The sequence below is a fragment of the Lipotes vexillifer genome, unplaced genomic scaffold (genome assembly GCF_000442215.2).
Source record: "Lipotes vexillifer unplaced genomic scaffold, Lipotes_vexillifer_v1.1 scaffold479, whole genome shotgun sequence".
Classification (NCBI taxonomy): domain Eukaryota; kingdom Metazoa; phylum Chordata; class Mammalia; order Artiodactyla; family Lipotidae; genus Lipotes; species Lipotes vexillifer.
Window position 1 is genome coordinate 1,741,538 of NW_006796443.1, and position 15,398 is coordinate 1,756,935.

General features: G+C 37.4%; 1 protein-coding gene across 1 annotated transcript in view; it reads left to right on the top strand.

Moving 5' to 3' along the window:
- The window catches only part of AKAP11 (A-kinase anchoring protein 11), a 55,085-nt gene extending 45,614 nt beyond the window's left edge, over nucleotides 1-9,471 (top strand). Inside the window, exon 12 of the mRNA XM_007468616.1 lies at nucleotides 9,331-9,471. Within this exon, the coding sequence (XP_007468678.1) occupies nucleotides 9,331-9,471 (141 nt within the window). The remainder of the gene's footprint in view (nucleotides 1-9,330) is intronic.
- The last annotated feature ends 5,927 nt before the right edge of the window (nucleotides 9,472-15,398 follow it).

A 15,398-nucleotide genomic window follows, 5' to 3' on the forward strand; every position in this document is an offset into this window, starting at 1 on the left:
CCTGGAAGACAGAATGGTGGAATTCACTGCTGCAGAACAGAATAAAGAAAAAAGAATGAAAAGAAATGAAGACAGCCTAAGAGACCTCTGGGACAACATTAAACACAATAGCATTCACATTATAGGGGTCCCAGAAGGAGAAGAGAGAGAGAAAGGACCCGAGAAAATATTTGAAGAGATTATAGTCGAAAACTTCCCTAAGGTGGGAAAGGAAATAGCCACCCAAGTCCAGAAAACGCAGAGAATCCCATACAGGATAAACCCAAGGAGAAACATACCAAGACACACAGTCATCAAATTGGCAAAAATTAAAGACAAAGAAAAATTACTGAACGCAGCAAGGAAAAAACGACAAATAACATACAAGGGAACTCCCATAAGCTATAAAGAGATTAAAACAATACTTAGGATGTAATATGTGCAATACAAGTGTTCACTGCTGCTGCTATTTCTCTTAGTTCAGAAAGCTTTCTTAAAGCCCATTTAATACATTTATTTGAGCTTTTTATTTGTGTTTTATTTATATTTTGATTGTAATTGTAGCATTTTAGTTTTTTTTTTTTTTTCGGCTTTACCTATAGATTATATTTTGACACAAATTATGGTATTTGTGAATTGGCTCTTGAATTCGATACCTCAGAATAGAGTTTTGCATTTGTGCTGTCACAAATGATCAAAGCTGTTCCTTTGTTTTAGCATTATTTTGCATTTTCAAAGTAATGCTTTAGTTGATGTTATGGTACAATTAAGAAAAGATGAGTTTTTTTCCAGAATTCCTTGGAATCTTAACAAGTGGAAAATGCTTATATGTCCTTGGAAAGCAGAGCACTGAGAGTTGAATTGATGAGTTTCACTTCATATCGTTTCAATTTAAATATTAGGTTCCGAGCAAGATGGAAATACTCTGCTAATTACAAATGTTGACACGGAGCCATGCACAGTAGACCCCCAGCTAAGGATTATTCTTCAGTGGCTCGTTGCCTCTGAGGCCGAAGTTGCAGAACTTTATTTTCATGACTCTGCAAAGAAGGAGTTTATACAAGTAAGTACCTACCTTATAGGGTGGTTGTGAGGACACGGTATATGATGTTCTGTGACACATGGTTGATAGAAAGTGGGTTAATGCTCAGGTAATAGAGTCCAGTGGTTGGGCTCAGGTATCAGCTCTGCCACTCTCTAGCAGTGTAACCTTGGGTAAGTTCACCAGTCTCAGTTTCTTTATCTGTACCATGGAAATGAGTATAGAATTTACCTTGCAGAGGTTTGTGAGGATTAAGTATAATACTGTAAAAAAAAAATGCTTAATCTACTGCCTGGCACATCCAAAATTTTCAGTTAGGTGCCTTTAATAAGCATTTCTTGAGTTTCCTGTCTTATCGATTGGATGGACCTATGACTTCAGGTCAAATGCACTGGAAATAAGGAAATCAATCATAAAGAACTTGGGTCCGGGAAATAAGAGATTGACAAAATTATAGTTATTTCTGGGCAAGTGATAGTGTTTGTGGAAATAAACCATGGAAAGGATGAGTCATATGACTTATGGTCTTTACACTCTGTAATGCTTGGATCACTGATGTAGATCTGAATGAATCCGTCCATATTAGAAATAGGGTCTTACTGGCAGCAGAAGTTCTGGGAAGTACTCCTTGGTGTGAGCCGTCCCAGACACCACCACTAGCCCCACCAAAGAGCCCAGGTAGGCTCCAGTGTTGGGTCGCCTCAGGCCAAACAACCAACAGGGAGGGACCCCAACCCCGCCCATCATCAGACAAGCAGATTAAAGTTTTACTGAGCTCTGACCACCAGAGCAACAGCCAGCTCTACCCACCACCAGTCCCTTCCATCAGGAAACTTGCACAAGTCTCTTAGATAGCCTCATCCACCAGAGGGCAGACAGCAGAAGAACTACAGTCCTGCAGCCTGTGGAACAAAAACCACATTCACAGAAAGATAGACAAGATGAAAAGGCAGAGAGCTATGTATCAGATGAAGGAACAAGATAAAACCCCAGAAAAACAGCTAAATGAAGTGGAGATAGGCAACCTTCCAGAAAAAGAATTCAGAATAGATAGTGAAGATGATCCAGGACCTCGGAAAAAGAATGGAGGCAAAGATCGAGAAGATGCAAGAAATGTCTAACAAAGATCTAGAAGAATTAAAAGAACAAACAAACAGAGATGAACAATACAATAACTGAAATGAAAACTAACACTAGAAGGAATCAATAGCAGAATAACTGAGGCAGAAGAACAGGTAAGTGACCTGGAAGACAGAATGGTGGAATTCACTGCTGCAGAACAGAATAAAGAAAAAAGAATGAAAAGAAATGAAGACAGCCTAAGAGACCTCTGGGACAACATTAAACACAATAGCATTCACATTATAGGGGTCCCAGAAGGAGAAGAGAGAGAGAAAGGACCCGAGAAAATATTTGAAGAGATTATAGTCGAAAACTTCCCTAAGGTGGGAAAGGAAATAGCCACCCAAGTCCAGAAAACGCAGAGAATCCCATACAGGATAAACCCAAGGAGAAACATACCAAGACACACAGTCATCAAATTGGCAAAAATTAAAGACAAAGAAAAATTACTGAACGCAGCAAGGAAAAAACGACAAATAACATACAAGGGAACTCCCATAAGCTTAACAACTGATTTCTCAGCAGAAACTCGACAAGCCAGAAGGGAGTGGCATGATATACTTAAAAGTGATGAAAGGGAAGAACCTACCACCAAGATTACTCTACCCAGCGAGGATCTCATTCAGATTCAAAGGAGAAATCAAAAGCTTTACAGACAAGCAAAAGCTGAGAGAATTCAGAACCATGAAACCAGCTCTACAACAAGTGCTAAAGGAACTTCTGTAAGTGGGAAACACAAGAGAAGAAAAGGACCTACAAAAACAAACCCAAAACAATTAAGAAAATGGTAATAGGAACATACATATCGATAATTACCTTAAACGTGAATGGATTAAATGCTCCACCCAAATGACACAGGCTCACTGAATGGATACAAAAACAAGACCCATATATGTGCTGTCTACAAGAGACCCACTTCAGACCTAGGGACACATACAGACTGAAAGTGCGGGGATGGAAAAAGATATTCCATGCAGATGGAAATCAAAAGAAAGCTGGAGTAACAATACTCAATATCAGATAAAATAGACTTTAAAATAAAGAATGTTACAAGAGACAAGGAAGGACACTACGTAATGATCAAGGGATCAATCCAAGAAGAAGATATAACACTTATAAATATATATGCACCCAACACAGGGACACCTCAATATATAAGGCAGCTGCTAACAGCTCTAAAAGAGGAAATCGACAGTAACACAATAATAGTGGGGGACTTTAACACCTCACTTACACCAAGGACAGATCATCCAAACAGAAAATAAGGAAACACAAGCTGTAAATGACACAATAGACCAGATTTAATTGATATTTATAGGACATTCCATCCAAAAACAGCAGATTACACTTTTTTCTCAAGTGCGCACGGAACATTCTCCAGGCTAGATCACATCTTGGGTCACAAATCAAGCCTCAGTAAATTTAAGAAAATTGAAACATATCAAACATCTTTTCTGACCACAATGCAATGAGATTAGAAATCAATTACAGGGAAGAAAACCCGTAAAAAACACAAACACATGGAGGCTAAACAATATGTTACTAAATAACCAAGAAATCACTGAAGAAATCAAAGAGGAAATCAAAAAGTACCTGGAGACAAATGACAATGAAAACATGACGATCCAAAACCTATGGGATGCAGCAAAAGCAGTTCTAAGAGGGAAGTTTATAGCTATACAAGCCTACTTCACAAAACAAGAAAAATCCCAAATAAACAATCTAACGTTTCACCTAAAGGAACTAGAGAAAGAAGAACAAACAAAACCCAAAGTTAGCAGAAGGAAAGAACTCATAAAGATCAGAGCAGAAATAAATGAAATAGAAACAAAGAAAATAATAGCAAAGATCAGTAAAACTAAAAGCTGGTTCTTTGAGAAGATAGACAAAATTGATAAGCCATTAGCCAGACTCATCAAGAAAAAGAGGGAGAGAACTCAATAAAATTAGAAATGAAAAAGGAGAAGTTAAAACAGACACCGCAGAAATACAAAGCATCCTAAGAGACTGCTACAAGCAACTCTATGCCAGTAACATGGACAACCTGGAAGAAATGGACAAATTCTTAGAAAAGTATAACCTTCTAAGACTGAACCAGGAAGAAATAGAAAATATGAATAAGCCGATCACAAGTAATGAAATTGAAACTGTGATTAACAATCTTCCAACAAACAAAAGTGCAGGACCTGAAGGCTTCACAGGTGAATTCTATCAAACATTTAGAGAAGAGCTAATACCGATCCTTCTCAAACTCGTCCAAAATACAGCAGAGGGATGAACACTCCCAAACTCATTCTATGAGGCCACCATCACCCTGATACCAAAACCAGACACAGATAGTACAAAAAAAGAAAATTGCAGACCAATATCATTGATGAATAAAGATGCAAAAATCCTCAACAAAATACTAGCAAACAGAATCCAACAACACATTAAAAGGATCATACACCATGATCAAGTGGGATTTATCCCAGGGATTCAAGGATTCTTCAGTATATGCAAATCAATCAATGTGATGCACCATATTAACAAATTGAAGAATAAAAACCATATCATCATCTCAATGCAGATGCAGAAAAAGTTTTTGACAAAATTCAACACCCATTTATGATAAAAACCCTCCAGAAAGTGGGCATAGAGGGAACCTACTTCAACATAATAAAGGCCATATATGACAGACCCACAGCAAACATCATTCTCAATGGTGAAAAACTGAAAGCATTTCCTCTAAGATCAGGAACAAGACAAGGATGTCCACTCTCACCACTCTTGTTCAACATAGTTTTGGAAGTCCTAGCCACGGCAGTCAGGGAAGAAAAAAGGAATACAAATTGGAAAAGAAGTAAAACTGTCCCTGTTTGCAGATGATATGACACTATACATAGAGAATCCTAAATGTGCCACCAGAAAACTACTAGAGCTAATCAATGAATTTGGTAGAGTTTCAAGATGCATAATTAATGGACAGAAATCTCTTGCATTCCTATACACTAATGATGAAAAATCTGAAAGAGAAATTAAGGAAACACTTTCATTTACCATTTCAAGACAATAAAATACCTAGGAATAAACCTACCGAGGGATACAAAAGACCTGTATGCCGAAAACTGTAAGACACTGATGAAAGAAAGATGATACCAACAGATGGAGAGATATACCATGTTCTTGGATTGGAAGAATCAATATTTTGAAAATGACTGTACTAACCAAAGCAATCTACAGATTGAATGCAATCCCTATCAAATTACCAATGGTATTTTTTACAGAACTAGAACAACAAATCTTAAAGTTTGTATGGAGACACAAAAGACCCCGAATAGCCAAAGCAGTCTTGAGGGAAAAAAACGGAGCTGGAGGAATCAGACTCCCTGACTTCAGACTATACTACAAAGCTACAGTAATCAAGACAATATGGTACTGAACCCAAAACAGAAATATAGATCAATGGAACAGGATAGAAAGCCCAGAGATAAACCCACACACCTATGGTCAACTAATCTGTGACAAAGGAGGCAAAGATATACAATGGAGAAAAGACAGTCTCTTCAATAAGTGATGCTGGGAAAACTGGACAGCTCCATGTAAAAGAAGAAATTAGAAGACTCCCTAACACCATACACAAAAATAAACTCAAAATGGATTAGAGACCTAAATGTGAGACTGGGCACTATAAAACTCTTAGAGGAAAACATAGGAAGAACACTCTTTGACATAAGTCACAGCAAGATCTTTTCTGTTCCACCTTCTAGAGTAATGGAAATAAAAACAAAAATAAACAAATGGGACCTAATGAACCTTAAAAGCTTTTGCACAGCAAAGGAAACCATAAGACCAAAAGACAACCCTCAGCATGGGAGAAAATGTTTGCAAACCAATCAACGGACAAAGGATTAATCTCCAAAATATATAAACAGCTCATTCAGCTCAATATTAAAAAAACAAACAACCCAATCCAGAAATGGGCAGAAGACCTAAATAGACATTTCTCCAAAGCAGACATACAGATGGCCAAGAAGCACATGAAAAGCTGCTCAGCATCACTAATTATTAGAGAAATGCAAATGAAAATTACAATGAGGTATCACCTCACACCAGTTAGAATAGGCAGCATCAGAAAATCTACAAACAGCAAATGCTGGAGAGGGTGTGGAGAAAAGGGAACCCTCTTGCACTGTTGGTGGGAATGTAAATTGATACAGCCACTATGGAGAACAGTATGGAGGTTCCTTAAGGAACTAAAAATAGTATTACCATACGACCCAGCAATCCCACTACTGGGCACATACCCAGAGAAAACCGTAATTCAGAAAGACACATGCACCCCAATGTTCATTGCAGCACTGTTTACAATAGCCAGGTCATGGAAGCAACCTAAATGCCCATCGACAGACGAATGGATAAAGAAGATGTGGTACATATATAGAAGGGAATATTACTCCGCCATGAAAAGGAACGAAATCGGGTCATTTGTAGTGACGTGGATGGATCTAGAGGTTGTCATACAGAGTGAAGTAAGTCAGAAAGAGAAAAACAAATATCGTATATTAACACATATATGCACCACCTAGAAAATGGTACAGATGAACTGGTTTACAGAGCAGAAATTGAGACACAGATGTAGAGAACTAATGTGTGGACACCAAGTGGGGAAAGCGGTGGTGGGGGGTGGTGGTGGTGGTGGTGGTGGTATGAATTGGGAGATTGGGATTGACATGTATACACTATGTGTATAAAATTGATGACTAATAAGAAAATTAATTTTTTTAAAAAATAAGCATTTCATGTATTCATATGAAAAGATAGAGTTATTCTTTGTATTTAATTGCTTCATAATCGTGCCTGGTAATTAGTGTGTCTCTTCTGTTAATCCAGTTTCATTAGTATGAGAAGCTGGCATAAGCAAAAGCCAATAAACGTTTAAACATTTAATAAGGGACAATAGTTCACTTTGAGCATTTAATAGGGTTCTAATAATAGAACATTCAGGTTAGTTGCACTAATAGGATATTTTTATTGCTAACTTACTGTGTGCCAAGTACCTTACTTTTTTATATAAATTTATTTATTTATATATTTATTTATTTTTGGCTGTGTTGGGTCTTTGTTGCTGCGCACGGGCTTTCTCTAGTTGCAGCGAGTGGGGGCCACTCTTCGTCGCGGAGCGCAGGCTTCTTGTTGTGGAGCACAGGCTCTAGGCGCGTGGGCGGCAGTAGTTGTGGCACGCGGGCTCAGTAGTTGTGGCTCACGGGCTCTAGAGCACAGGCTCAGTAGTTGTGGTGCATGGGCTTAGTTGTTCCGCGGCATGTGGGATCTTCCCAGACCAGGGATCAAACCCATGTCCCCTGCATTGGCAGGTGGATTCTTAACCAGTGTGCCACCAGGGAAGTCCCCGACTACATTATCAGTCAAGATTTTTAGTTTACAGTCTTAAGGTTTTTTCCAAGAATTTTCCTTATCGGAACTTTGGTTTAATCTTACTATGTAATATAGAGTAGTCCAAAGAATAACCAATGTAAGATGATCAATAATAACAAAAAAGGAAGAATCAAGTTACTCTTGATACCTGGTTCAGAGTTTACAAAGATACTGTTGAAAGAAGTATGTGAAAAAGATATTATGTAAAATCTTTTTTTTTTTGTATTTTGTTGTCTTTATTTATACTTCTTGGATTTTTCCAGTATAGATTTCTGTTTTGAGGCAGAAGGAGAAAATAAGACAGAAAGGGATGCTCAGGACGTGAATTGTCAAGGAGAAAGAATGGGAAGGGAAAGTATTAGAACTGACCTTAGCGAGGCAAACATTTTCAAGTCATTTAGTCTTGGATAAATTGAGGGCTAAGGAAGTCCTTAGGCAGAGCTGAGTGTAATGGTGCTGGGGTAAGGGAACCTCATCCCCACGTGACCTAAGAAAACATTCTTCCAGTTCCTCAAAAAGTTAAACACAGCGTTATCATATGACCCAGCAATTCTACTCCCAGGTATATACCCAAGAGGAATGAAAACATATGTCCATGGCAATGTTAGAATAGGCCAAAAGTGGAAATATCCTAAATGTCCATTAACCGATGAATGGATGAATAAAATGTGGAATATCCATGCAGTGGAATATTATCTGTCAATAAAAAGGAATGAAGTAAAGACATGCTGTACCATGGAGGAAACTTGAAATCATTATGCTAAATGAAAGAAGCCAGGTCACAGAAGACCATATATTTTATGATTCCATTAAAATGAAATGGCCAAAATAGGCAAGTCTTTCGACTGAAAGTAGATTAGTGATTGTCTAGAGTTGAGGGGGTTTGGAGGAGTGGGGAGTGATGATTAACAGGTAGGGCTTTTTTTGGGGTGTGATAAAAGTGTCCTAATATCGATTGTGATGATGTTGCATTCAACTCTGTGAATATAATGAAAACCATTGACTGGTATATTTTAAATGGGTGATTGTATGGTATGTGAATTATATTGCAGTAAAGCTATTTTTTAAAAGGTTAAGCATATTTATATTACAAAAAATTAGTTTTTACAGAACTAAGTAGAAAAAAATGAGTGAAGACATGTTCTGATTGGTGGTGATGGTTTATTTAAACGTGCATTTATTTACTTTAAAAAAATTGGGCTATAATTGATATATAACATCGTATTAGTTTCAGGTGTACAACATGATTCGATATTGGTATATATTGCAAAATGATCGCCACAATATTTAATATTTATTTACTTTTTTTTTTTTTTTTGAAACATTAACATTTCTTAACTTAGAAAGCCATGTTTCCGTTGAGGCTAGAGTGCGTATTCCAGGGAAGAAAACACACTGTGTTGTGGAAGGGAAATCCACGTCCTTTTATTAAACTTGACATTGTCTTTATTATTTTATGTTCCTAATTGAGGGTATGGCAGATGTATTTGGTTAGGTTAAGAATTTCCTGTAGAAATGTAGCCTCTGTGCGCCCACACAGAGGGCGTATGTCTGCTGGGTGAGGTTTGTGGGATTCTGGCTCCAGCGATCGCGAAGTGTCATTCTGCAGAGGAGAGTACTTACAAAAGCCACGAAGGAAAAACGTTTAATTTGTGTCAAGAGTGGTGGTTTAGGGGAGAGGACCTTGTTCCAACTGGGAAACAGTATTTTACTGCGAACACCAGGATTCTTAGTTTTATCTGATGTTTGACTTAACCTTTCTTTCTTACTAGCTTTCGAAACGATTACAAGAAAAAGGCTGGAAAGTGGGAGACCTCCTGCAGGCTGTGCTTAAATACTGTGAGGCGATGGAGAAGACGTCCAGCGATGAGAGATCTGAGTCCCTGTTTGATTGGCTCTTGGAAAATGCATAGAACAAACTCCAAACCAGTATATTTTATGATTTGTTTTGAGAGAGGAAGGAACAGATAAAGATGCATAGGGTAAAATTTGAATAGTGAATATTAACATTTAAAGCGAATTGGGAGGAAGGTAAATATAGCTTTTTAAGTGCGTTGTGTCATCACATGGTATATATAGTTCAAACTTTTGTAATCTCTCAAATATTATCTTCGTTTATCCTTCTATACACATGTGTAGTGTGTTAAGACCCTAAGAACATGTATTTGAAGGCTTTCAGGGACATTCACTGACAGCATTCTTTTTGCATCCAAATAGTGCTGCTAGAATTTGCACTGAGGTGGCTGAGGGTGGGTGACAGGGATAGGGAGTTATATTTTGCTCCTTCGCAAGCAAATGGTATCCTGTTAATAACAAATCTCACATCAAAAAATAGCATCGAGGCTAATTTTTTTTCTGACATCTTTTGTCCTATTTTTAAGGGTCAATTTTATTTTCATAGTTCACCTATTGGTAGCTTTTTGAATCCCCCAAGTTATTTAATTTCTTAGAAACATGAGTAGTTTAGGTTTCTATAAATATCATAAGTGGTAGTTTCCCCAGCCTTTCATCAAATGACATTATTTGCTAATGTTACCAATTGTTCTGGCATGAAAGCAAGTGTGTGTGTGTGTGTGTGTGTGTGCGCGCGCGCGCGCGCGCGCGTGTGTGCATGTGCGTAAAGGAGAACTTTACCTTGCTAGTGGTTGGTGCCCTCTTTTATTTTACTCTTTTCTTGTTAGAAACCCACTGTTAACATTAAAAAGGTGCTTTAAAATAAAATGTCTATAAAGATTGTGCAGTAAGAATTTTTATTTCTTATTCACTCTTTTGGGTCCCCAACTTATCCTATAAATGAAAATAAAGGTGCAAAACATGTTGACATTTTAAAACTTAATGTTAATTTGGAAATGCATTTAGAAGCCCAATAATTATTTTCACTGTTGGGATTTTGGAAAAAACACACCCCACTTTAGCAAAGATAAGCTTTTTCTAGAAAAAAAATGGGACCCTCCCCTGAATCCCTTCCCCAGTAAAGTGTATCTGCACTGTTTTGTAAAGTCCTCTGATGCAGTCTTTCTGGGCTCTGCATTTTCTACTACTTGTCTTTAGTAACTGCGAGTTGACCTGCATAGAGGACCGGGATTGTGTTTTGTATGTGAGGGTATGTGTGTGTGAATTTTTGGTTCTTCCATTAGCAGATTTTTTAACCCTAGAGTTATATCTTGTTGGAGGCTTTGATTTTGCTCTGTTACATTTTCTTGTTTCTTGAGCACTGACTGTTCTGGAAGCTGCACAAAGTATAGAAGACATAGCACCCACCAGGGGACAAGGAATAAGGGCACTTACATTAATTTGAATTATAATTACAGTAGAGAAATTATTTTATTGCTTTTTAAGAAAAATACCAAAATCTATTTAAATATTTCAAGGTTACACTGTGTAAGCTTTGGTTTTTCTCAATTTAAGATAAAGAAATAGAGCAGGCCTTAAAAATAAATTTTCCTGAAGTTTCTTCAGGTATTTTTTTAAGGTGGAGAAATGCAGGAAATGTATATAACCAGAATTGATTCTGTCTTTAGCTTCTCAGAACTTGATATGCAGCAGCACTGGAATGGGTTTTTTAAAGTTAGGAACCAGGTTGTTATGACATAGATTGATTGGTTATTAAGCTTAGATTGAATTTTTACAAGTGTTTGTTAGTTTGTTGACTTCGATGTATGTACGGGTTTTATTAACAGCAAAACTGAGTTCTGAATTTCTTTTAAGCTAAAGTGACAATGTATTAGTTCTGTAAAACTTTCTGTACTTGAAAATGTTTATTTCTTATGGTAAGATTTTCCTCATGTCTTTGTTTTCTTTGCATTATCTGGAGCTGTGATGGATTCAGGATTCCCTTATTCAGCCACTGCGGACTGACAGGCCAATCCTTAGACACTAGGATGCATAGTACTAATCACAGTGGAACTCCACACTTCTGTCAGTTCAGTGCAGGGGTGTAGAGAAAAATATTAAGTGTTGGCAGATGTGAAAAGAAACGGGAGTTAAGCTTCCATATATAGAGAGAAAACATTGGAGTTTATAACAGTATCTTTTAATCAAGAACAGTCTAAACTTACTTTGTTTAAAGGCACTTTGTGATTTTTCCAAAGACGTTGTAGATCTATTTGGTTGTTCAGCCTTCAGAACAGGTCTGTTTGTTGAGGACGACTCTGTCTTATTTTGTTAAAAATATACTTGGCATAAGTAGATTTATTATGAGAGTGTAATACTACCATTCTGCACACTTTGGCCCTTATGAAATACGATATTTTATTCAGAACTGTTAAAGTTGTGTTGTGCTTTAGGTTGAATTCTCTGTTTTATCAGTTTCAGAACCATCGAAGGATCTGTGGAAAGAAAGTGAAGGAGGCCTCTGACGGGGTTTTTAGAACATTGTTTCAGACTGAAATGGGGCACTTCTTTCATATTCTTCTTTTCCCAAGCCAAGATTAAATTACATTTATATTTTGGGTATTATTCTGATTTTGAAAATATTTCCTGATTTATACAAAAGGAATGACACGGAAGAAAATTACAGTATCTATTGGATGGTGTGACACAATTTAATGGAGTAATAAAATCTTTAAGAATATTCACTCAGTGAATATATGTGATAACATCGTCATATTTTGAAAAATGTTCCACTTACCCTTTCGGATATTTGATGTGAATTAATTCAATTCATGATACTTTCACTTTGCTTAAATAAAGGTTTTATTTTACTGGTAGGAGAAGTTAATTACTTAATTAAATGCACCAGGTATAAAGTGGAAGCTAGTTTACCCACGTGACTTTGATATCATGCACGTTCCCCAAATGCAAAGTTTAACCTTGACTCATCATCAGAGTCTAGGTGCAGATGTCTTCTTAGTTAATTATTTAGCAAATATTATTCTTCCACAATTAAAATGATCAATTTCCCATCAATCTATTGCTTTAAATTTTGTTTTTTCAAGGGAAACTTTCCGCAGAATTTTTAAAAAGTAATGCATCCATATTCAGGGGGTAGGGAAAATACTTTCCACTTAAAACCCTGTCCACCTGTCACCAGCACATGCAAGTTAGAGCTTCCGTGGGAATTACGAAATTGTACTAAAATGAAATGCGTTTTTTCTCATTTTTATTAGAAGACCCTGCACACACTTACTCACTCACTGTATTCCTGTTCTGAAGATGCAGATACAGTGTTGGTCACTCTTGTCACTTTATTTATTTATTTATTTTTTTTAACCATCCATGTACATTCCTTTCACATGGGTAGAATTATAGTTCTAGAAGTTCATTGTTTTGTTTTTGTTGAAATGTTTGAATACTATTTAATATCAGGTTTTAATTCTGGATTTACTACCTTTGGTTACTTGTGCAGTGTTAAAAGTAATTCACATTTTTGTTTAATATACCAGATATAGAGCAAAAGCGGCTTTGAGTAACTGTAGCTGTTTGTGTTGAATTACTACATTAAGATCTTGCATAACAGTAACTTTTTGTTTTTTTGCTTTTCAGTAATTTAATATGTTCATTTACCAAAATACGAACTAAAATTTTGTTTTAGCAGTGGCTCAGAATAAACATTTCAGAAATTACTTTTGTAATAATGTGCAATTAATTGTTCTTTTATCTTTTTCCAGTTGTTTAAGTCTGTGATCTTTCTCTCCCAACTAAGAATTCCCCAATAAACTTAAGAAATGCCTGGCCTTGGTTATCAATCTGTAATATCTTGTTAACATGCTCAGTATTGAACTAAAAAACAAAGGCATCGAAGTGGAATTGCTGTGATAGAAGGCACATTGAACAACCTCAGTGCTTCTAACATGGTTTTCAAGAAGAACGGAAGCTAGGAATATTTTTAATAGGACAGTGAATCCTAAGTTCTTATTCACTTGCCTCTGAATGCTGACAGAGTGACTTGGAAGGCTATTTGCCCAATTTGTTGTGGATTTTAGTGCAAAGTATCAATGGAATATTGTGATTGCCTTGAATATGAGCGTGTTGGGAAACTCTCTGGCCTGGCTTGAGTGCTTCTTCCATAGGATACAGAGATCAGACCTTCGTCATGCTATGTAGCATCAGGCACTTGAAAGTTAGGTGCCGGTTGTTTATTACTAATGGAATTTGACTTCACCGTAAGTATTTTAAGCCTAGGAATTAGAGAATGATTTTCTAGCTTTTCATGAATGTTTCAGAATGCTAGGAAATAATGATAGCATATAATGGCTTGGGTACGAGTGCCTCCCACTCACCAAGAAAACAATTAAAAAAACGCTTTGCAACAGTAAGCAAGATTCCTTAGACTGTAATTCCAAACAGGAAAAAGATTTCAAAAGGAATGGGAAGTTGTGACAAATGGCATTTAAACAATTTTGCACATTGCAAATTGGGATAATTTGTGATCTGTGTTTTAGCTGGGGTAGAGAGGGGGTGAGGGACAGGGCTTGAAGAATTACCTCACATTTCTTAAAGTATGAAAGATGGAAGAAGTCACTCTTGGTGCTACTATGCAAGAAGTAAAAAGCTGTGGGCCTTTTGCAGCATCGTTTACAGCAGAAACAGTAAAGAGTGCAGGAAGGCTACTCCTTGGGAGTTGTGGTTGCATTTTTTTCTCCATCCTTTGTAGTTTTGTAATCACCTCACTCTCATTTTACTTTTGTGCTCTGGGGCAAGGAGGATAGTATAGATAAATATTATCTATAAATAGATAAAAAGAGACATTTTCAGGAGAGGATTGGCGCCTCCAATTTGACTTTTTAGGTCTTCCCTCCCGGCCTTCTCTTAAACAGACACCTCGATTTCTTAGTTTAGAGCAAGAGATTAAAACTCAACTCCTGTGTGCTGAATTCTGCCCACTGATATTCTTATGCTTTGGTCCAACGTGAGATCTGATTTTTCAAATAATTGCCAACGGGCTTCCCTGGTGGCGCAGTGGTTGAGAGTCCGCCTGCCGATGCAGGGGACACGGGTTCGTGCCCCGGGCCGGGAGGATCCCACATGCTGCGGAGCTGCTGGGCCCGTGAGACATGGCCGCTGAGCCTGCGCGTCCGAAGCCTGTGCTCCGCAACGGCAGAGGCCACAACAGCGAGAGGCCCGTGAACTGCAAAAAAATAAATAAATAAATGAATAATTGCCAACACTTAGAAGTAAGGAGATTTCACATTTAAATTAGGTTTTGTATTTCAACTTTGCTTGAAACATTGGATGCCCTGGAGTACTGATTGGACTCCTTCCTGTGTGGCAACGGTTTGCCAGGAGCTGAATAATGATTGCTCCTTTAGTACAGTCCTTCTGTTTCCTTTTGCCTCTGGCCTGACATGCTCCACTTAGCTCATTTGTGTTGCCCGCTGGGGTCCTATAGGTGGCTGAGATGCAAACTGACTTAGGTGAGATACTCGATGTGCTTAGAAAATCTGAATGATACTCTTGGAACTCTTGCCTTCTCTAGGATTGCGCAAAGAGGGGAAGGAGAGTCTAGAAATTATAGACTCGGTGAGTTTATTGCTCCTGAGCAGAAAACAAATCATAATTGTTAAAAGCATAGTTTTTTTAAGTATGTAGAGAAGAAAGCAGGGAGAGCCAGCCTAGGTTTACCAAGAGCAGATTCTATCAGATTTACTTTTCCTTTTTCAATAGAATGATACTACGGGCATGTTCGAGTACCAGAGACACAGTAGCTACATATTTTAATGAGGCATTTTATATGGAGAAAGGAATGGCTAACTGTGGCTTCCTAACTCTTAGAGAATGTAGAACAATAGTTGTTTGATTAGCAATCTGCTCGACAGTTATGCTAGAAGTTGAAAGAGAATAACTTCAAAATGCTGGTTAAAAAAAGTCAAATCTAGAAATTCGTATCCTCCTAAACTAC